Genomic DNA, 24,432 nt, shown 5'->3' with positions numbered 1-24,432 from the left:
AGGTCTTTAATGCTGCCTCTCGGCTCCACTGCAATGCATCCAAATGTTCCTGTATAAATTCTTCAAGGAGCAAAGCCATTAAGTTTGTTTAGGTAAGCAAGTTGAGAATAAGATGAAGATGGTACTTGCTCCACCAATGGTGTCTGTGCCTTCAATTTCCCAGGGTGTAAGCTCTAGAATATTCTTTCAACAACTCTCTGCCTATCTAACTCTCTTTCCTCTTTGGACCACCCTGCTGAAAAAGTGCAAATTACTCTATCTTCTATTTCCATGAGGTTCTACCTTGTGCAGTTTTGATTTGACTGATTATTCTTTGATAACCTCTCCTGAGTTGCCCAGTTCCACTTGTCCTTTGATACTTGGCTGCAAGGGGCACCTGACATCATGAAAGTCACCTTGTAAGATGCATACTGTTCTGTGTCTCATCTTGGGTTCCAACAACTTGCCATAGTTTCCAATGAAAGTTGAATTGAGGACACAATAACACTTTATTTCATCCAAACTCAAAAAGGATGCAAGTATTATTCCTTAGCTCAGCAGGCTGATTACTTAAAGTCCGACATCTGCAGCATCTGCCTAGCACTCTGATCCACCTATGCATATGTAGACGTTCTCTTGTGATGCATTTTTTTTAAGGAAAAACATGAAAGATCAATGAGGGCAGCTTTGGGCTGGTGAAGAGAGGTGGACAGGGCAGTCAGTGTGGACTCCAGGACCTCGCTCACTACATTGTACACACCCTCCATTGTCAATTCACCCAGGCAGGAAAGGAAAAAAAGAGTCAAGCTTACCAAGCGAGAATATACTCTATAACACACTCCAAAACTCATAGTGATCTCTGTTTACATTGCAAAAAAAATCTTTGAATAGTTACTGTCAATGTATTATAAAGCCCACCTTTCATCTAGGCTTTATTTGCATTTCCATGCATTCAACTCCTGAACAGAATGTTGGAGTAAAACTTTTCCCTTCCTTGGCATGTGCTGGAGCATATATTGCAAAACTGTGCATTCAGTTATTAACTTTGTGGAGAGAAAATGGAGAGTGCATCCCATTTGCAATACTCTCTTCCAGAATACAACAAAGGGCCAACAAAACAGAATATTTTATCTATAATTATTTGTTGCACAAGCTTTTTCTCACATTCATTCTGAGCTCAGTACAACATTTTGGTGTTGTTCCATGACATGTTAAGTGAATACTTTTCATTTTCTTTCTTTAAGACTAAGCATAGTGAGAGCAGAGAGGTGTCATATACTGGAGATAGCTGCAATAAGTTCGAACCGCAGTGTCCCCATGAGGAGGAAGCCCTGCCCAATATTGGGAGTGAGGCCATTGGCATGTTGTAGATGAGAGATTTAAGAATGTGATGAAGATGATAATTGCTCCGCCAATAGTGGGTGTGCCTTCTGTTGCTTAGGCACTAAGCTCTAATATTCTATCCCTACAACTCTCTGCCTCTACATCTTTCCTTCCTCTTTGAAGACACACTTTGTAAAAAGTCTTGCTTTGACAATTTCTTATTCTCCTGACTATATCTCCTTACATGCCTCATTGTCATATTTTATTCTATAGCACTCTTGAGAAACTCCTTGGGATTTTTTTTTAATCTCAAAGTTGCTGTTGTTTTAAATCTAAGATAACATATGCCAACTGACCTTCACCAGGGAACTCTGCATTTTCTATTGTTAGTGTGAGCTGTCTATGAATGCACTGTAGAAATTCTTTGAATAGAACTTTCCAAATTCATGACCATTACCATCTTTAGAAAGACAAGGGCAGCAGGTGCATGGGAACACCATAACCTGCAAGTTCCTCTTAAGGCTACATACCATCCTGACTTGGAAATAAATTGCTATTTCTCAAGTGTCGCTGACTCAAAGTCCTGGAACACCTCCCCTAACATCATTGTGGATTCAGCAACAACAAATTGACTGTGGCAGATCGAGAAGGCAGCTTACCACTAACAGGTTAAGAGACACTTAAGGGGAGGTGATGGCCTATGGTATTATTTTGAGATAGCTAATCTAGAGACCCAGGGAATGTTCTGTGAACCTGGGTTTAAATTCCGCCTGCACAGATGATGGAATCAGAATTCAATAAAAATCTGGAAAATCACGAGTTTAATGGTGAGCATGGAGCCATTGTTGATTGTTGGAAAAACCCAACTGGTTTACTCAAGCCCTTTAGGAAAGGAAACTGTCACCCTACCTGGTCTGGCCTACATGTGACTCTAGACCTACAGCAATGTGATTGTCTCTTAAATGCCCTCTGGGCAATTTGGGATGGGTAATAAATTCTGGCCTAGCCAGTGATGCTGATATCCTGAACAAACAAAGAGAACAAACTAGGGATGGGCAATAAATGCTGGCATAGCCAGCAACACCCTCAGTTCATGAATACATACAAAAAGAAATGTCACTGGTGGAGGGATTGAATGTTTAACATGATGGATTGGGTGCCTATCAAGTGATTCATATTGCCTTGCATTATGCCAAGCTTCTTCACTGTTGTTGAAACTGCATGCATCCATTTGAGCAGAGATTATTCATCACAGTCCTTGACTGTGCCTTGTAGGTGGTGGACAGACACTGGGGAGTCAGGAAGTTAACTATTCATCACAGAATACCTAGCCTCTGACCTGGTCTCACAGCCGCAGAATTCATATGGCTGCTCTAGTTAAAATTCTGATCAGTGGTGAGCCCTAGGATATAAGCAATGGGGAAATTTAGGAATGTTATTGTGTCAGAGAGATGGTTGGATTTTTACTCCACTGGGAGATAGTGATTACCTGGCATATGTGGGCATGGGTCACTCTGATGACAGGGGCACTGTGCCAGCTCCCAGCAAAGTGAATATTTGCTTGCATGATAATGTTCTACTGGTTGCAAACAAGCTGCTGACAGATAGTTGGTGCCCTTTCTTATTGGCATATATAAAGGGCCATGTACAGGCAAATGAGTGTATTCCTTTGACTGTAGCCTTTCAAGACATGATATATAGCTACAGTGCTCTACATCACCACCATGTCTTCCGTAGAGAAGCTAGTGAAATGATTAGTCCAAGTCAGGTCCTGCTGATCTATCTGTGGACAGTAAATTGGTCCATGTGGCAGGTGGCCTTAGTCACATAAATGTTTTGGATGGTGATAACCCAACGACCACTGGCAGAAAGTGAAAATGCTGGAAATGGGTGATGTCCTCCTGCAGCACATGCTAATACTCCTATATAAAATGAAACCTAACAGATATCACATTATACAGCTATGTACTCAGTTTGGGGAGTGCTGTTGAGTGTATGACTTCTCTCTTTCTGGAGTGGCTGGTGGGTAAGGGTGTATGGCGGATTGGGGAAAATAAAATATAATTGTAAGATATGACAAAGTAAAATTCGTATAACTAAAGTGGAGATAATGGAAAAATAGATGGCAGACATCACTATGCTATTCCTTTCCCACTTAAATGTGACTAACATCAATATCATAAAATTAAAAATGACACAACACCAGGATTTAGTTCAACAGCTTTACTTGGAAGCACTAGTACTCAGAGCGCTGCTCCTATATCAGGTAGCTAGTGGAGATGGAGGAGCAATGCTCTGAAAGCTGATGCTTCCAAATAAACCTGTTGGACTATAACCTGGTGTTGTGTGATTTTTAACTTTGTTCACCCCCAGGCCAACACTGGCACATCCTCATCATCAATATCATAAGCCAGGATTCAGAATGGATACTGAAGCAGGCAGAACGGATCTGCCTTGTGCTAGCAACAAGCTATCTTAGACTACCTACTGTCAAAAACACATGAACAACTTGGTGAATCCTAGCTGCCCAGTCCTCCCACAGAGTTAACTACCTAGTCATTCGAACAGCAAGAATGAAAGGATGTACTGTTCTGACAGCTGGTTGAAGTAACGTTGCACAACGCAAAGAATGACAGGACATAAGTTCTCAGCAACAGTTTCCACATCAGATTGCTACTTTTGGACTTATGATTATTTCATTTTGTGCAAATGCTTCTGCTTGTTTGAGAAAAAGAAGACTGAAAGGCAAGACAATCAAATCTTTTCTCATGTGCCTCTTAGTGGTTAGTCAGAGAGTTAAAGAGAAGATTGAGAAGAGTAATAGACACTGTTTACTTGGAAATCTTGTGACAAAGCTCTGCATGGTAGACTAATTGGTGAAGTTAGATTACATGCAGTTCAGGGTGAGCTTGCCAATTGGATAGAACATCAGGTTAATGGCAGGAGACAGAGAGTGATGGTGTGGAATGGAGGCCTATTTTTGAAGAGGTGGCCTGCTACAGGCAATTGGTGCTGGGTCCACTTTGTTTTTCACTTATTTAAATGATTTATATGAGAATATAGAAGACATGGTTAGTAAGTTTTCGGATGACACCAAAGTCGGTGGTGTAGCGTAATCTAAGATTACAAAGAGATCTTGATCAATTGAATCAATGGGCTGAAGAGTGGCAGCTGGTGTTTAATTCAGATAAATGTGAGATTTCGGTAAAACAAGCAAAGGCAGGACTTATAAAATTAAAAGTAGGGCCTTGGGTGGTGTTGTAGAAGTGAGAGACATAAGGGTTCAAGCACATAATTCTTTGAAGTTTGTGTTAGTGAGGCTTCTTCAAGAGTATTGTATCCAGTTCTGGTTGCTCTGTTATAAGAAAGATGGACAGGATTCAGAAGAAATTTATTAGGGTGTGGCTGGAATGGAGAGTTTGAGTTATAAGAAGAAGCTGGACAGGCTGGGACTTCTTTTTTAACTGGATTTTCGTAGGTTGAGGAGTTTTATCGAGGTTTATCAAATAATGAGGAGGTATAGATAAAGTGAATGGCAGACATCTTTTCCCTAGATTGGAGGATTTCAAGACCTGGGGGCAAATTTTAAGGTGAGGGAAGAAAGATTTTAAAAAGACATGAGGGGCATTTTTTTGACTGTGGTTAAAGTGGTTTGTGTGTGGAATGAACTTCCTTAAAGTGGTGGATATGGACACGGTTACAATGTTTGAAAGTCATTTGGATGAGCACATGAACTAGAAAGGTTTGGAAAGATATAGGCCAATCGCAGGCAGATGGGACGAGTTTAGCTTGGGATTATGGTTGGTGTGGACTTGTTGGCCAAAGGTTCTGTTTCCCTGCTGGATGACTCTATGACTCTATTCAAAGTTAAACAGAGAAATGTCCCCACAAATGTTTTGTTCCATACATCCAGTAGCTCTCTTTGCAGTAATCCATCTTTTTGATGACAATTACTGAAGGAGGTGGAGAGGGGGTTCAGTATAATTTAAAGCTGGAATTACATTCAATTTAGCAACACTGAGTATACACTGGGCTATATTAGTCTTTCTTGAAGCCTTTCATCGGTCTGGAGTGTGAAATAAAAAGGGAAGTGAAAAATCCCATGTAGCGTAAGTCAGTGTCCCTGCTTTGCACGGCAGATGGATTATATACAGGCTGTTTCTTTTATTAAAAGATGACATAAATCACTATTGAGAAACTAGGGACCCCTACAAGGTTATCCTTGTACAGCTTTGTTCATGAAAGGTTCACATTAGAGCATTAGTGAAATTAATTCATCTTTCATAAGAGCTTTGAGCAGTATCTATGATGTATGATAACAACCAATTTCTCACTACTGGCAAAAATTATTCAGGTCTGATAGACTACACAAATCTGTTCTTTTTAAATAGCCTAACATTATCTCAAGTGCTGGTCCCAAAGGCATCATTTAAGATTCATATACAGCCAAGAGGTACAATAAATCATCATGAAAAGTTTTGTTAGTTTTATATGCAGTGAATTGTAATTATTTTGGATTGCATTATACCTCAATCAATGTAATTACTTTTAGATCATCTTTAAGCGGCAGTAATAAAGAGAAAGAAATCAGTCTTAAACCAATTGAGAGGATTGTTTGCATATCTGTCAGTTTCAGAATGGAACAGGTTATTACTAAGATGGAGAGCGATGTTCTCAGTCTGATATATTTACCAGTTACAATTATTCTGTCTTATTTATTGGAAACAATATTAAATTATCTATATAATAGGACAAGTTTTGATTTATATGGTACTCTAAAATGATGCAAGAGATTTTTGGATAAATTTTAAAAGCATAATGAGGATGTTTTGTGAAAATGTAATTGGCAAAGAAAGGATGCTGAACCTAAATTATTGAAGCATATCCACTCCAGATTTCAATTAGTGAGCACAGTTGAAAAAGTATAAGCACAGAATCAAGTACTGTATTTGTATGCGCAATGTACACATGCTATCACATGTGGTCACCTCAGTTATGCTTCTGTGAGTTATTGCATGACCCACAAAACAATGTCAATCATGTCACATGACCTCAAGTCAAGGTCTCCAATATCAATAGATTTTTAAAACCGTGATTTTTTATTACTACTGTCTTTCAGTATCCAAGTTAATGCAATACAGGCTGTTTCCTTTATGTGAGATACATAATGTTACAAATTCTATAGAGACCAATAACTTTTAGTAAGGAATTTGAACTTAGCTGAAACAGGAAGATTCCATACATTGAAACATTTATAATAAAAGAAAAACCAGTAGTAAGTAAATCCTACTTACTTTTTGTACATATATTAAACTACAGAATCAATATTCTGTTTTATATTCATTTGTAAAATAGCGTACAACCTGCCACTTTCAGCATCTTCCTGGCAGTTTGGAAAAACTCAGCATCTATTCATTACAAATCGAGAGTCTACTGATATTGTTTCCAAGTATAATTACCTTGCATTTTCTTTCCAGTAAAATATTACAAATCTTTATTTGATCTTCAAACAATAAACCATGCAAACTTACTGTCAAGTTGACTTCTAAACAAGTCATGTAATCTCTTTCACTAACCCTAAATTTAAAGTTAAAAATCACACACCAGGTTATAGTCCAACAGGTTGATTTGGAAGCATTACCTATCGGAGCCCTGCTCATCCACAACCACCTGATGAAGGAGCAGGGCTCTGAAAACTGGTGCTTCCAAATCAACCTGTTGGACGATAACCTGGTGTTGTGTGATTTTTAACCTCGTCCACCCCAGACCAACACCGGCACCTCCAAAACTAAATTTAAAGTTATAGTCCCAAAAAACAATAATCTTACAAACCTCATCACTGTAACAATGAAAATAATTCACAGGCCAATGGCAAAACAAACATAAGAGATCTATTCTGCAACCCTTCCCAAACTTGCAAAGCAAATCATTTTAAGGCAGCAATTTGACAGACCATTAAATAACATGATCCCTTGAAGGTACAGTGACAACGATAAATCTTTGCAACTTTACAAGTTGACTTTGCGTTTTATGTGATTCAAAAGACTGAGCAACCTACCTCAGGGAAGTAATCTTGTGGGAATTTCTCTTTTTCCAGCATGGGCGTACTTTCTAACGTTTCTGAGTAGATTTCTTTACCCGTTACTTTCTTGAACTTTTTAGCTTGAAGAAAAGAAATCACATAAAATAAATTTCACCTAAGGAATAGCTGTTTTTACTGAGAACAGTATGTCTGGTTATTCTTAATGGAGTACAATTCACAGATTCTGTTAGCTTTCTATAGTATACTAGTGCCAAAACATCTTTTGTGAGACGTGATGATGTTTGTAAGCTACGTGCTATAGATATTTTCAACTCACCCTGCTGTGCACATAGTTTGAATTGGCCCCATATGTTCATTCAGAATTCCCTGCTTCAACAAACGTCAATACTCTAGCTATATATTTTGTTACCACTCAAAAGACATTCTCTGCAACAAGAGAGTAGAAGAAGAAACTACCTCTTCACAATCAAAAGGAATTTCCTTTGAGATTCCTTTACACTCTGCTGTATCGTTGCCGAAAAATTAGTAGACATCCCGTCTCCTGTGCAAACAGAGTTTCTGCCAAAGTTACAGCAGTGGTAGAGGAATCCAGAGGAAATTTCTAGTCAACCCCTCCATTTCACTTTAAGCTACTAGTTAGTCTTTTCCTCACAACAAGTAACCCTTGTTGCAAAGCTGTCTTCTTTCAAGAGAAAATATGGCTGAAGAGAGAAGACACCTCCATGCTTCATTGTGATTCTAAACATTTTAGTGTCAACCAGCTCCTTCCTCAGCGTATGATTGCATTTCTATCTCAAAATACACTTTCAGCAACACACTTTAAATATCACAACCGAGGAAGGAAATTACAACTGGCTCAACTATCATACAGATAATAGGGTAAGGACACTAATTTTGATTGCCCTCAAGAACAAGCATGGTGATTAGGATGTGTAATTATTCTGCATCTATTGACTGTAATGCAGGGTGCAATGCAATTTTGGGCTGCCTACTTACTTCAATGATTTCAATATCCAGCTTTTGCTAATGACACTGTTGATAAGTCTGAATAAAATACAGGCAGTCAGCATCAGGACTGGTAGCATCTCAGAATGTTCAGGTGTATTATGATGCTTGGGGCATGTGCTGAGAGTAACAGTTGAAGAGAACCTGACCTGAGGTGTAGGGGAGACTCATGTGTTCAAAGGGAAGCAGATAAGTAGTTGCAATGGTATGGGAAAAGTGCAAGAAAATTGTCCATCTAATGGTGATTGGAACCAACTGCTCACTTTCCGTGCCATAAAAAAGGGTTATCTGGATTGATTGACGATGTAGTCAATGTAAGAATTTAAACAACAAGCTTCTGGAGTTTCACAATTAGATTAACTACTAATGTAACAATATTTAAATTGACCATTACAAGACCTTCTGTAATACACAGAAAAGTTAGATTGCAAATGCACAAATTACTAGGTGGCACCCTCAGTAGATATGACAATAGAAAGGACCAGTGAATATTTGTTTTGTTTATAAATTCCCTAGAATGTTACCATGATTTCAAAATGACTTATCAAGGAGGGCTTGAGAAACTAGGATCTTTTTTATAAAATGTTGAAAGGCTGAAGGGCGCTTTGATAAAGGCCTTTGGGCAACATTTTCCCAACACAACACAGTTGGGAAATTGGCAGGTACGCTGTGGTGGCATTGCAACATATTCTAGGGCTTAGTGTTTTCACGGAAAGGCTCTCAGTAGCTATGGTAACGCCAAACCCAAGGTACTGCCTTTCCAAGCACCTATGCTGCAGCTACTGAACTGCCAATCCTCTGATTAATTGACAGTCACCCTAGGGTCTAGCTGCCAGCTGGAGCAGAGTTCGCTCCCATTTTAACCCTAATTTCTGCAGGAAAATTCAGCTCTTCAACATTAATAAGAGTTACAAGTGGGTGAATTCGTGATTGCACAAAATATCACGGAAGAAAGATATTTTGTTTTATATAGAAATCTCGATTATCCGAAGGACTCGGGAGGGGAGTATTTTGTTCGGTTAACCAAATTCTGGATAATCAAATGCCGGATAACATAGTTTAGCCGAACATCGGGACCTTGTAATCTTGCCGGATAATCCGACATTCGTAAGATCGAACACCAGATATTCAAAGTTCCTCTGTATATCCTGACAATGAACAGGAGAATTCATTTGCTTTGTAACAACCATACATTTAAATATTGGATCTTGACCTGCAGTTCTATTTACTGGATGTGAATGAAAAGTCAATTCCTTCTGTGTCAATAATTGGTGAGTAGATCATTCCTAAATCATTAGAGCAATAAAAGGAAACATCCACATTTGGTGAAATACTATAATTTAATATAGAAGTGGCGATACAGTAAATCTGAATCTGCAGTGTTCAGTAGGATATAGTTCAGCAACAAAAAAAAATTAAACTGATATTTAATAACTTCATTTTACAGTCATTAAATGTTACACTATGGAATAATAACAGGGCATGTAACAAGCATTTGCAAATCATCAGCATTTTTCTTGAATTTTAATTGCTTTTATAATATTATCTTCTTTTCTGATGCTTAGTAGATTAAAGCACTTTTTTTACTGCACAAGGAAAAATTTTTTTAAACTAAAACTTTTCCAAAATAAAGCCTTTTTAATCTCTGTTGGGTTACAACTCCAGAAATGAGTTGACTCATTTTAAAAATAATTGTCTATGCGTATAATTTTGTTCCAAAAAATAATTGTATGCACTTGGGTATGATGGTATATTGGTTATGGTAAATGAGTAGTAAACCTGGATTAATGATCTGGACATGAGTTCAAATACTACCACAGCTTCTGGGAATTTAAGTTTGATTAATTAATTAAACATGGAATAAAAAGTTAATATCAGTAATAATGACTATAAAGCCTGAGATTGCCATAAAGACTCTGTGGCTCAGTGATATCTTTAGAGATGCAAATCTGCTGCCTTAATCCATCTGGTCTTTATATGCCTCCAAATCCACAGGAACCCACATGTAGTGCTGTCAGAAATAGACAAACAAACTACTCATTGGTAAAGAAGTTGGTTAGTTATCACCTTCTCAAGGGCAGTCAGGAATGGCCTTGCCTGTGAATATACATATTGTTTTTTAGAATGTGCATGAATGTATGTGAGGAACGTAACTTATGCTTTGAGCAGCTATTGTTTCATGACGTTAAGCAATGAGTCAAATATCAGAAGTCAATATAAGGACACTGATTCACTTAAGCTGATGCAATTAAAACACCAAAGTCACTAGCTGCATTAACTTTAATGTGAATATAGAATTCAGCTCAGTATTTGCTATCTTACAATAAATAGTATGTAAGGATTACCTTTAAAATCAAATTGATAGGTATTTTTCAAAGACTCGTGAAGAAAGTAAAGATTTCCTAAAGCCTGCAAAAGAAACAGAAGTTTTATTTAGTACTAATTTATGCAGTATATTTGGAAAGAAACAGGATGAATTATGCTTTTACAAATCTAACAGTAAACTGCAGCTATAAAAAAAGTTACTTAATGTTACTGCAATTAGCAATGTACTTCCACTTATTGAAATCATAAGTGTCTGTCTGTATTTCTATATCTAAAAAGAATTGTATTGTGCAAGCCTATACTATGCATTTCTCAAACATTATACGTTGGGAGGTACACATCAGTTTTTCTGCTACAGTTGCAAATATGATACAAATATGGAATCTGAACTAAAGACAGCAGGAGAACAGCAAGTGAAAACCATTCATCATGAAGCTACAAATCATAAATTGCAGGCTCTTATGAATTAAAGAATTTGAAACAATTACATTACCTTCACATGTTGTTTGTGCTTTGCAAACTTAAAGATCCATTTGGAATCTTTGATTGAATCTAAGATATTTGATTCGGCTTTGCTAACCCTTATTTCTGTGAAACCTCTGATGATCCCCATTTGGCTACTGTCTTTGCCAATCAGGGTGAGTTCCTCCTCTCTGCAACTTCGTTCCAGAATTTAGCTTACTGGAATCTGCTGCTACTGACCATGTTTCCTTGTAGTGGTGTTCTAAAACTCAAAGGTCTGTGAGATAAACTATGGTGTTTCTGAGTTTTCCTGAATGATTTATACAGATAACTACATGAAAGTGTTGATGAGTGTGGAAAAGCACAGCAGGTCAGGCAGTTCCGAGGAGCAAGAGAGTTGATGTTTTGGGCAGAAGCCCTTCATCAGGAATCAGTGCCACACTTTTCGACTCTGATCTCAGCATGTGCAGTCTGCACTTTCCCTCACTATATACATGTGGTTGAGTTTTTGTGCAATCAATGTTCATTAAAGTAGTCATGTGTTTGTTTAATCCATGAAATTCTGGAAGACTGAAATATTACAGTAATGCTTTCCTAGATGGAAACACAGCTTGGAAATAAGATGATAATATTGCAGGACTAATTCTCACATCTAATTTGAATGCAACAAAGTACTCGAGAAATATTAACAAAGTTACCCTCCAATACTTCACTTGGTCATTTCCATCAAAGCAAAGCTAATCGAATTCTTCAAACATGATTTTCTTGGAAAACCTATTTCACTTACAATTGTCAAGATTTATTTGTTAAGTATATCATCAGAGGCTCTAATATATCAGAATTGGCCTGGTAGGATTTTAGCAGTAATTGGATAGATGCTGGGTTCTCGCAGCAATTAGAAAGAAATTCCAAAGATCAAGCAGACTGGAATCTTGGGACATGTAGTTCTGTAACCTTACAGTTTCATGGCCAATCAGAAAGATGATACCTTGAACAGTGAAGCACTCCCTTGGCACTGCACTGAAGTGTCTGCCTAGTGTGCTCAAGCCTCTTAAACCATAACCCAATGCTGACATCATAAGCACTATATTGCATTAAGTAAAAACACTTCATGAAATGTTTAAAACTTAATAGTTTATTCAATCGCCAGTATTTAAAACCTAATTTACTTTGTATAATAGATTAGAAAAGAAAGATTAGTTTACCATATTTCAACACTTCAACTGCAGAAGTATACACTTTATTAATAAATGGTCTTGCTGATTGCTGCAAAGGAAAGTTGCATTCAAAACAATCACACTTTATAATATCTGAACACTTTATAACAGAAAAGTTCAGATTTTAAGTAACTCTTGCCTGAAATAAGTGCTTGAGAATTCGGTCTGTAAATTGGTTGAAAGTTTTTTGGAGGAAGCAAATCCTGACTAAATGAGGCCAATCTTTCTACCTCAGATCAGAAACTTCTTATGCATACAGGGAAATTCTATGATTGATATTTATTCAGAGTGCACAGAATACTTGTAAATTGTGCAAAGTGCTTAGAACACACTATTGTGATTGGAAACTCTACACAACTTTCCTGATTTTTTAAAAATTCAAAGTCCAAGCTTTGTAGATAGCCTGAAGTTTGAGAATCAAATCTTTAGTGGGTAGGTAAAATAACCATAAGAAACAGGAACAGGAGTAAGTTATTCTGCCCCTTGGGTTCTCACTGCATGGCTGATCTGACACTCCTCACATCCACCTTCCAACCTTTACCCACAACACACGATTCCTCTACCGATTAAAAATCTATTTCAGGCCTAAATATACCCAATGACTCTGGCTTCACAGTTCTCTGTGGCAAGCAATTCAAAAAGTACAGAAGACATTCATTTGAATGGCTATATATCATTGCATAATTTCAGTAAACACACTTTTCAAAGTGGAGACACCCTTTCTCCAATGCTTTTTCAAACTTTTAATGAAAGAAAAGACTTTTGCAACCAGACAACAGCTGTCCAGGCTTGCCTGGAGCATTGGCTTGGAACCTGCTGCCAGGAGGCCAACACCAGGCAGTTAAGTGATGCTGAACAGAGAGACCATGGAGTGCAAGTTCCTAACTTCTTGAAAATAGAGTCGCAGGTAGACAGGGCAGTGAAGAAGGTGCTCTATTGGTCAGTACATTGACTATATAAGTTGGGAGGTCATGTTGTGGCTGTACAGGACATTGATGAGACAGCTTTTGCAATACTGTGTGCACTTCTGGTCTCCCTGCTCTCGGAAGGATGTTGTGACACTTGAAAGGGTTCAGAAAAGATTTACAAGAATGTTGCCAGGGTTAGACAGTTTGACCTATCGGGTGAGGCTGAATAGGCTGGGGCTATTTTCCCTAGAGTGTTAGAAGCTAAGTAGCTTATAGAGGTTTACAGAATCATGAGGGTATGGATAGGGTAAATAGACAAGATCATCTTCTAAGGGAATCCCAAAACTAGAGGGAGAGGAAAGATTTAAAAGGGACCTAAGGGGCAACTTTTTCATTCAGAGAGTGGGGAGTGTATGGTATATGAGTTGCCAGAGGAAGTGATGGAGGCTGGTACAATTACAACATTTAAAAGGCATCTGGATGAGTATATGAACAGGAGGGGTTGAGGATATGATGGGACTAAATTAATTTAGGATATCTGAGAGGGAGAGGGAGAGACTGGGGTATGATGGAGATGGGAGACTGTGGGACCAGTGGGACTATATTTAGTGTCTGTCTTCATCTGATCCCAATCCCAATGGGTTTTAAAATCAAACTCCAAGCATTGCACTCGGTTGTTTAATTAAATAGCAGCAAAGTGGGACAATCTATTTCACTATGACCCGAAATAACTGCACATCAATTCCATTTTTGAGACTCTAAACTGCATCATAAAGTTTCTAATGACATTCAGCTAAGGCTACACTCATATACCTTGAGCTCATAGTTATATACTACTTAAGTTCTTCAACCATCATAGGATTCAACAGGGCATACATTGTTCAAAAGATTAGAAATCAAGTTTCTTGGTAGTCAACATAAACTTTTAACTTTCCAGGTAATGATTGATATATACATTTCTTCCTTGTGTCCTTCAGCCAATAAACAAATCTTAGGTATATCATTATGAACATTATGTGTTACATATGAAGGAACACTATTCTATTTTTTGTGGATGCTATCAAATAGGACAAGGTGAGACATCACAGGATAGAAATGTAAGACTTGTCCCCACCCTCATCATTTTTTGAGTGACCATCTGTTTTAGAATCGGGGTCAAATGGACTGTCATTTATGTAATGCTAACTGAAATGCCATCTCACTATTTCACCAGGACATTCCATTGACCCTGCTGACATTACCTCTCATGATTGTGTTGCGGTTGACTGCCTAAGAACAACTTCCATGCTCTTGCTTTCAAATCTTGCACTCACTGCTTGAATGATGAGGGGAGAGCCTGCACCTTGGTAACAGATGTATTTACATGCACTGTATACATATCACTGAAATTTCTTCACCATTCACAGGTCTACAAATTCCATGTTGTATGTTCTCACCAAGCCCGGACTGAAGGTACAATTACAGCAAACGATTCTACGAATCATAATGCTGTAGATCTCAATAATTCTTTTATTATTTCCTCATGCATTGGTGTTGATTCAGAAAATGTTGTGTATTTTGCAAATAAAAAGGTCCCTGATATATTTTCACAAATATTGTTGCCGTGAGCAATCTAAAAAACAAAATGTAAAGAAAAATCAGAAAGGAACAGCTATTATCACTGAACTAAATTCTGATAAACTGCAAAAGGCTAAAATATCATTTTCTTTTGAAAGTACAATGATACATTTCATTTGTTAGATCTTCTGTGGTAATAAAGCAATGAAACAAAAAAAAGTGGTCTTTTAAGAATGCAACCCAAAAGGAAGTGATTTAGTTGACTTTTCTTTCCCGACTGCAGTTCCTGGGAAAACATTCACACAGGGTTCTGTCTCAGTAATCACTGCATTATTTATGAGAACCTGCACATCTTGAGATTAAACATTTGTTGATTTGTCAAAAGCCCAAACATGAGGTCCTGCCCATCTCCTTGACATATTAGTTCATCCAATGCAAAATACCATAATACATTTAATTGATGAGTATTCCTCCTGTGACCCAAATACTCTGCACCAGGCTTTCTGAAAGTGGCAAATGAGGTAGGCCAGCAAGAGACGTCCTGTCAAATAACTCAAGGTGAACAGCCTTTATGACAAGGACGCTCTCAGGTTTGGGAAAACACTGTTCTGCTGATGATTTTAACTTTTTTTAACTTTAGGAATACAACAGTACTAACAGAGTAGATTTGATATCACTTAGCATAACTGAATAGTTTAATGAAGAGGTCCCAGGTGTTGAATGGAAGGTGAACAGCTCCTAGACAATGTTACCAAAGAGAACACTAAGACGACGTTCTATAAAGATCACTATGCTCAGAGATCAGTCTCTGGAAGTTCTGCTAATTCTCACTGCTCATGAATGTCATGTTACTCTTTTGAGCATAGGTATGCTATCATTATAAGAGTTAGTGCTTCCCTCAGACAAATAATTTAAGCTGTATCTTTGAATTCAATCCTGATTAAATTACAGAATCCAGCACTGGGGGACCACCTCAGGGTTGTGTCACATTTTAATTGGATTTAAGATTGAGTTGAGAACGACTCGAACATCAAGCTGGAGTTTAAAAAAATGAAGTGATTTGAGTGAAGCATATGAAATTCTGAGGGGTTTTCACATTGTAGATATGGAGTGGATATTTCTTCTTATTGAAGAATCTAGAACTCGAGGGTCACGGGTAAAAGTCAATGGTTTTCTTTTTGTAAAAGACAAGGTGAATTTTGTTCAGACAGGGTCATGAATCTTTGGAAATCTTGCTAAAAAGTCTGTAGAAGCAGAGTCCCTAAATATTTTCAAGGCAGAGGTAGGTAGATTCTTGTTAAGTAAGGGGGTAAAGGGTTATTTAGGATAGGCAGGTATGCGGATTTGAGCTTACAATCATATCAGCTATGATCTTATTGAATGGTAGTGCTGGCTCAAGGTGCTGATTAGCTGATTCCTAATTTCAATGTTTTTGTCTAAAAGTGGTTAAGCAGTTAAAGTGGATTTGATAGACAATGGCAGAGTTTCATTTAATGTCCCAAGAGAGTGGGGAATACCAACTGCTTTTGTAATATTAGAGCTCTGAATGTGTGGAGGCAGAAATTTCATAGTTGTCTCTTGAGTTAAGAAACCCTGCTTATAGCCTTTAGTCTAACTTGAGTGCTGTTGGCTATCTGACTCTAACAAGCATATGAAGGAAACCCACAGACTTTTAAACATATGCTTAATTTACTGAATTAAACATATGCTTAATTTACAGTTAAACATATGCTTAATTTACTGAATTTATCCTGGAAAATGTAAACAGCTGCAAAAGATATGGAGAAGCTGGAATTTTACAGATCAGAGTAAAATGAGTATCAGTTAATTTTTTGGGGCATTATGTAGCTTTCTTCACTTTATTACGTTTATCCTTTCAAATCAACAAGGAAGAGACTCAGAGGATCACCAAATAAATTGCACTGATAGAAAATTATTTAACTGTTTGTGGGACGTGACCAATATTGATTGGGTAGCATACCTCTCCACCTCCAGACACCCTGAGCTTATTAATTGATTTCACTTCTTTTGGTAACACACCAGCCTTAGAGTCATGACGCCCTGCTCCAGAGCTTGAGCACAAAAATCAAGGCTTACAGTCCATTGAAGCACTGTTAAAATGCTGCACTGTTAGAGACCTTTTTTTTCAATGATAAATTGCTTGATTGGATGCAAAAGATCTAATGTTACTGCTTTGGAGAAAAGCAGGTGAATTACCAGAAAGTCCTACAATTATTAATTCTCAATCAACATTAGAATAGCTGGTCATTCTAATATTGATATTTGAGGGAGTGTGTGGTTATATATATAGTGACTAGGGCAGAGGGTGGTGGTGGTGGTTGGTGGTGTGTGTGTGTGTAATGATTGGAACATATAAAAGGCATGTGGATACGAAGGTTTAAAGGGATATGGGTCAAACAGGACAAGACTTATTACGGATATCTGGATGGCATGCACGAGTTGAGCCAACGGGTCTGTTTTTGTGGTGTACATCTCTATGACTACACTTCAAAATGTATTTCATTGGTTGTAAAGCACTTACAGTCTTTCACAACCACCAGACAAGTCAAAGTGCAAGTCACAAGTAGAACACAAGAGACGTTCTTCGCTGAAGGGCATTAGTGTGTTGGTATTAGCCCACAGATTGACAGCAATTCTAAATCTAAATTCATAACTTAATTTCCCGAACTGTTATTTAGCAACTAGGCTGCCACACCCACCAAAGTCTAAATTTCCAACAATGTAACATTCCCTCTGTTCTCCATGGAGATGCTAGCCTAGATTAACACTCTACTCCACTGGAAAGAACATGCAGAGGTGACACTGCTACCCACGGAGCCAAACTAATAATTATAGCTTAACATGTTCCTATTTTCCATATTAAGGTTATGAATTAAAGGGAACACAGAATTTACTATCATAATGGAGACGTTATGGAAAAGGCTAGTTGTTACGTAAAGTTGTGCACTAAAGTTTATAACCCTCACACTATCTATAAACAAAATGTAAAATGAAGGACTGAGAGTAGTGTGGATCTTGCAGCTGCTTCTGAGATTGCAAGCTTACTTCTAGATTTCTTATAGTTATGATGATTATATTTTGTACAATTACTGTATTACAATTCAGAGTATAAGATTTTGATTTTGATTTGTTTTGGTTGGAAAAAAAAACAAAAGCACTTTTTTTTCCAAACAGAGTTGGCTTTATGGAGCTTTTGACAAGGCCTACATGTAGACAGTTCAAGCTTTTTTAAAAAATGGTACCTTAAAAAATTATGTGTGTGAAGGGAGAGTTTTTTTAAAAATATCATTAAAGAGATACTTTTTTTGAATCGCAGGGAAGTTGCGTTTACAGGGCTTTTGGAGAGGCTTACAAGTGGCTGGCTCTGCAGTGAGATTTTTTATCATCAGAATATTGAAAGCTGTCTGCTGAACCACTTGAGGAATCATTTTTAATTCAATTGTTCACCTAGGTGGTTGATTTGCTTTAATTTTTTTTATATTTTGCATGCTAAATATTAATTCCTTGGGTAATACAATGTTGATTTTATATGAAAACTGTTTCATTTTAGGCTTGATATCATTAAGGGCATATAAAAGACACAGAGTTATATGCTGATAGATTTACAGAAGTGCTTACACAGCACCATTCATCAGATAGATGGTTAACTGTCAAGAAAGGTAAGAAGATAGTTCCGAAGTCTTTTGTGGCTATTCCTCTCTCAAATCGGTATTCAGTTTTGGGTACTGCTAAAAGGTACAGTCTCAGAGGAACATGGAAGAGGCAGTCAGAGCTTGAGCCCTACAAAGAATCTTATAGGCTGGGTTTGACAAAACTTTGAAGAATAATTGTTATGGAGACTCTCCTGTCAGGGACACAGACAGGAGATTCCGTGGCAGTGAGTGTGAATCTAAGAATCTTGCCTTCCTGATGCCAGGATTAAGGATGTGTCAAAACATTTGAAGCATATTATTAAAAGGGGAGAGTGAGAAGTCAGAAGTTATTGTACACATTGATAATAATGACATTTTTAGGGAAAAGATAAAGGCTTTACAGAGGGAATATAAAACTTAGGAAGAAGATTAAAAGACAGAACATCAAAAATAGTAATTTCTGGTTTCTGGTGGGGGGGGGGTGGTAGGTGGTTGCGGTGTGTGTGTGTATAAGCAGGGGAATTGGATTAAATAGAAAAGATTTGAGGATGGTTCAGAATCTGAAAAAAAACTTAATTAGAAAAGATAGGGAAGAGCAAGTCAGAGAATAAAGTTATTCTGATTAATTAAACTGCAATTATTTCAATGCAAGGGATGTTACAGGTAAGGCTAGTGAACTAAGGGCATGTTTGTGAACATGGGTTTGAGTCACCATAGCTAATAAAGAAATTTGGCTAAAGGATGGACAGAGCTGAAAATGTGTTCCTGGAAAAGCGCAGCAGGTCAGGCAGCATCCAAGGAGCAGGAGAATCGACGTTTTGGGCATGAACCCTTATTCAGGAATGAGGAAATTGTGTCCAGCAGGCTAAAATAAAAGGTAGGGAGGAGAGACTTGGGGGAGGGGCATTGGAAATGCGATAGGTGGAAGGAGGTTAAGGTGAGGGTGATAGGCCAGAGTGCGGGTGGGGGCGGAGAGGTCAGGAAGAAGATTGCAGGTTAGGAAGGCGGTGCTGAGTTCGAGGGTTGGGACTGAGACAAGGAGGGAGGAGGGAAAATGAGGAAACTGGAGAAATCTGAGCTCATCCCTTGTGGTGGGAGGGTTCCTAGGCGGAAGATGAGGCGCTCTTCCTCTAGCCGTCCTGGTGGCGATTGGAGGGGCGGGGCTCAAGGGCAAAGGAGTGGGAAGTGGAGGAGATGCGGTGGAGAGCAATGTCAATCATGTCTGGGGGGAACTTGCGGTCTTTGAAGAAGGAGGCCACCTGGGTTGTACTGTATTGGACTGGTCCTCCTGGGAGCAGATGCGGCGGAGACGAAGGAATTGGGAACGTGGAATGGCGTTTTTACAGGGGGCAGGGTGGGAGGAGGTGTAGTCTAGGTAGCTGTGGGAGTCGGTCAGTTTATAGTGAATGTCTGTGTTGATTCGGTCGCCCGAGATAGAAATGGAGAGGTCTCGGAAGGGGAGGGAGGAGTCTGAGACGGTCCAGCCTCTACGCTCTCGGATTAATGAGTTCAACACGCGGCGAGACATCGAACAATTCTTCCGCCGCCTTCGTCTCTGCACCTACTTCTTCAACCAGGATTCTCGCCCACCCTCTGACGACCCCTTCTCCCGCCTTCAACACACTCCATCCACCTGGACACCCTGTGCTGGCCTCTTACCCACCCTTGATCTCTTCATAGCCAACAGCTGCCGCGACATTGACCGCCTCAACCTGTCCACCCCTCTCACCCACTCCAACCTCTCACCCTTGCAATGTGCTTCCCTCCACTCCCTCCCCTCCAACCCCAACCTCACTATCAAACCAGCAGATGAGGGAGGCGCGCTAGTAGTTTGGCGCACTGATCTTTACATTGCTGAGGCTAAACGCCAGCTCGCGGACACGTCTTCCTACTGCCCCCTTGACCATGACCCCACCTCCCACCACCAAACCATCATTTCCCAGACCATCCATAACCTCATCACCCCAGGGGATCTCCCATCCACCACCTCCAACCTCATAGTCCCACAACCCCGCACCGCCCATTTCTACCTCCTGCCCAAAATCCACAAACCTGACTGCCCCGGCTGACCCATTGTCTCAGCCTGCTCCTGCCCCACCAAACTCATCTCTGCATACCTCGACACGGTCCTGTCCCCCTTAGTCCAAGAACTCCCCACCTATGTTCGGGACACCACCCACGTCCTCCACCTCCTCCATGATTTTCGCTTCCCCGGTCCCCAACGCCTTACCTTCACCATGGACATCCAGTCCCTATATACCTCTATCCCCCATCACGAAGGACTCAAAGCTCCCGCTTCTTCCTTTCCCACCGTACCAACCAGTACCCTTCCACTGACACCCTCCTTCGACTGATTGAACTGGTCCTCACTCTGAACAACTTCTCTTTCCAATCCTCCCACTTCCTCCAAACCAAAGGAGTAGCCATGGGCACCCGCATGGGCCCCAGCTATGCCTGCCTCTTCGTAGGATATGTGGAACAGTCCATCTTCCGCAGCTACACTGGCACCACCCCCCACCTTTTCCTCCGCTACATCGATGACTGTGTCGGCGCTGCCTCGTGCTCCCACGAGGAGGTTGAACAGTTCATCCACTTTACCAACACCTTCCACCCCGACCTCACATTCACCTGGACCGTCTCAGACTCCTCCCTCCCCTTCCTAGACCTTTCCATTTCTATCTCGGGTGACCAAATCAACACGGACATTTACTATAAACCGACCGACTCCCACAGCTACCTAGACTACACCTCCTCCCACCCTGCCCCCTGTAAAAACGCCATCCCATATTCCCAATTCCTTCGTCTCCGCCGCACCTGCTCCCAGGAGGACCAGTTCCAATACCGTACAACCCAGATGGCCTCCTTCAAAGAGCGCAATGTCCCCCCAGACGTGATCGACGATGCTCTCCTCTGAATCTCCTCCACTTCCTGCTCCTCCGTCCTTGAGCCCCGCCCCTCCAATCGCCACCAGGACAGAACCCCACTGGTCCTCACCTACCACCCCACCAACCTCCATATACATCGTATCATCCGTCGTCATCGTATCATCCAACCCAACCACCCCGTGGCTCAACACTTCAACTCCCCTTCCCACTCCACCAAGGACATGCAGGTCCTTGGACTCCTCCATCACCAGACCATAGCAACATGACGGCTGGAGGAAGAGCGCCTCATCTTCCGCCTAGGAACCCTCCCACCACAAGGGATGAACTCACATTTCTCCAGTTTCCTCATTTCCCCTCCCCCCACCTTGTCTCAGTCCCAACCCTCGAACTTAAGTACCACCTTCCTAACCTGCAATCTTCTTCCTAACCTCTCCGCCCCCACCCCACTCAGGCCTATCACCCTCACCTTAACCTCCTTCCACCTATCATATTTCCAACGCCCCTCCCCTAAGTCCGTCCTCCCTACCTTTTATCTTAGCCTGCTTGGCACACTTTCCTCATTCCTGAAGACGGGTTCATGCCCGAAACGTCGATTCTCCTGCTCCTTGGATGCTGCCTGACCTGCTGTGCTTTTCCAGCAACACATTTTCAGCTCTGATCTCCAGCATCTGCAGTCCTCACTTTCTCCTTAAGGATGGACAGGACTGGCAGCTCAATATTTTGGGCTTCAGATGTGTTAAGGCCAGACCATTCAAAACATTCTTAAGCAGGAAGCCCAGACCATAACTTTGCAGTTTGTTTTGGTTAATGTACAGTGAAAATTACCCAAAGTAAGTTAGCTAGGTTGACTACTAGATTTTAAAACAGACAAAAATTTATTCACAAAATTACACAATGAAACACAAAGAACAGAATAAAGAACCCCTATAGAACTCAGTCTATCCAAACTAGACTTAAGTATATTGTTCCAAATATACACAACATTCCCAATAAGCAAACTCCCTTTAAAACCCAGTATAAATGGAACACATGCTTACAGGTTGAAGTTGAAGGGCAGAAAGAGAGAGAGAGAGAGAATTTCCACACAGCTCCCTGTTGAACTCCTTCCCAGTTCAAGACTGAACTAAACTGCTCAGCTAGAGAGCTGACCATTCCCTTTTCATTATACAGGTCACTTTTAAAACATGACCACTTTGGCCTGAAGTCTCATCTGTTTACATATATACAAAAGGCGTCTCAAAATCCTTTTCATCTCTGTACCAAACCAGACAATCGAAGCCCGGCCTGGTTTATTACCCCTCTGAAAAAAATCAACTAGAGAATATCCTTGAGCCAAGGAACAGCTTTTGGAAAAAAAGGGACTAGCTTTGTGACAGATGCTACAGGAAGCATAGAAAGGGAGGCAAGAAAGGAGGGGGAGTGGTGTTTAAGGAAAACATTACTGCTGTAACTAAAGAAGATATTTCTAAAAAAATTGTCCAGTGAAAACATATGGGTTTAAGTTAGAAATAAGAAAGGAATGATCACCTTGATGGGATTGTACAATACACCACTCTAATAGTCAGAGAGAAATTAAGGAACAAGCATGTTGAGAAATCTCAAATATATGTAAAAATTATAAGGTTGATGGATCGATTTATTATTATTGGTACCGAAGTACGATGAAAAGCTTTGTTTATGAACTGTAAAGGCAAATCATAGTAAGCAAGGATGTACAGATCAAAGAGACTTAGACAGAGACATACAGGTTACATTGCACAGAGTGTGCACGAAGCAAGATCAACATTAGCAAGATCAGCATATTTGAGGCTAGAAAGTCCATTCGTCTATCTAATAATGACTGGGAAGAAGCTGTTCCTGAACCCACTGGTGCACGTTGTTCAGGCTTCTGTACCTTCTGCCTGATGGAAGAGGTTGTCGGAGAACATCACCGGGATGCGATGGGTCTTTGCTGATGTTGGCAGCCTTTCCTCAGCAGTGAGCCATATAAATGGAGTCCATGGATGGAAGGTTGACTTCCGTGAGGGTCTGGGCTGTGGATACAACCTTTTTAGTTTCTTATAGTCCTGGGCAGACCAGTTGCCATACCAGGCTATCATGCACCCAGATAGTACGCTTTCAATGGTGCATCTGTAGATGTTCATGAGGGGCCTTATGGACATGCCAAATTTCCTGTACTGCCAGAGAAAGAAGAGGCATTATTGTGCCTTTTTGACTGTCACATTTACATGGGAGGTCCAGGACAGGCTGTTGGTTATTGTCACTCCGAGGAACTTTATGCTCTCCAGGTTGTAATAATAGGAGATTTTAGTTTTCCAAACATTGACTGGGTCTACCATAGTGTTACATGCTTGGATCATTAAGAAGTTGTTAAATGTGTTCAAGGAAATATCTTTCATCAAGATGTAAATGTTCCTACTAGAGAAGGAGCAAACCTTGATCTTCTTTTGGGTCATAAGACAGGGAAAGTGACAGTGATAGTAGGGGAATACTTTGGGTCTAGTGATCATAATTCTATTAGTTTTGAAACAGTTATGGAAAAGGATAAGCCTTCCAAAAATGTTATGCTTTTTAAAAGTGGACGAAGGCAAATTTGAATGGTATGAGACAAGACTTTCAAAGATTGATTGGAGTAACCGTTTTGCTGGTAAAGGGATGTCTGATAAATGGGAGACTTTAAAAGTATGATAACAAAAGTTCAGAATTTTTTTTCCTGTTGGAGTGGAGGATAAGGCTGGTAGGATATGGGAATAATGGATATATAAAGATCATGGGATTTTAGTCAAGAATGAAAAAGAATCATATATTAGACATACACAATGTTGGTTAGCATTGTAAAACAGAGCAACTTAAAGGTTCAAGTACATAATTTTATTAAGTTTACATGTAGACAAAGTGGTTAAGAAGGCATTTAGCATGTTTTGCCTTCATTGTTCAGATTATAGAGTACAGAAGTTGGGACGTCATGTTGACATTGTACAGAATGTTGGTGAGGCCTCCTTTGGAGTATTGTTTCCAGTTCTGGTTGTCCAGTTATAGGTTCAGAAGGTTCAGCAAAGATTTAATAGGATGTTG

General features: G+C 39.8%; 1 protein-coding gene across 2 annotated transcripts in view; it reads right to left on the bottom strand.

Annotated features, from left to right (window-relative positions):
• The window catches only part of LOC140463542 (inositol polyphosphate-5-phosphatase A-like), a 528,804-nt gene that overhangs the window by 177,287 nt on the left and 327,085 nt on the right, over positions 1-24,432 (bottom strand). For both annotated transcript variants that reach the window (XM_072557674.1, XM_072557675.1), the window contains exons 5-6: positions 10,696-10,759; positions 7,361-7,464 (exon numbers count right to left, since the gene is read on the bottom strand). In XM_072557674.1, coding sequence (XP_072413775.1) covers positions 7,361-7,464; positions 10,696-10,759 — 168 coding nt within the window. The remainder of the gene's footprint in view (positions 1-7,360; positions 7,465-10,695; positions 10,760-24,432) is intronic.

This window comes from Chiloscyllium punctatum, chromosome 38 (assembly GCF_047496795.1).
Source record: "Chiloscyllium punctatum isolate Juve2018m chromosome 38, sChiPun1.3, whole genome shotgun sequence".
In the NCBI taxonomy this organism is placed as follows: Eukaryota; Metazoa; Chordata; class Chondrichthyes; order Orectolobiformes; family Hemiscylliidae; genus Chiloscyllium; species Chiloscyllium punctatum.
Note: the sequence above shows the minus strand (reverse complement) of the source record. Positions and strands in the feature narration are given on the sequence as shown.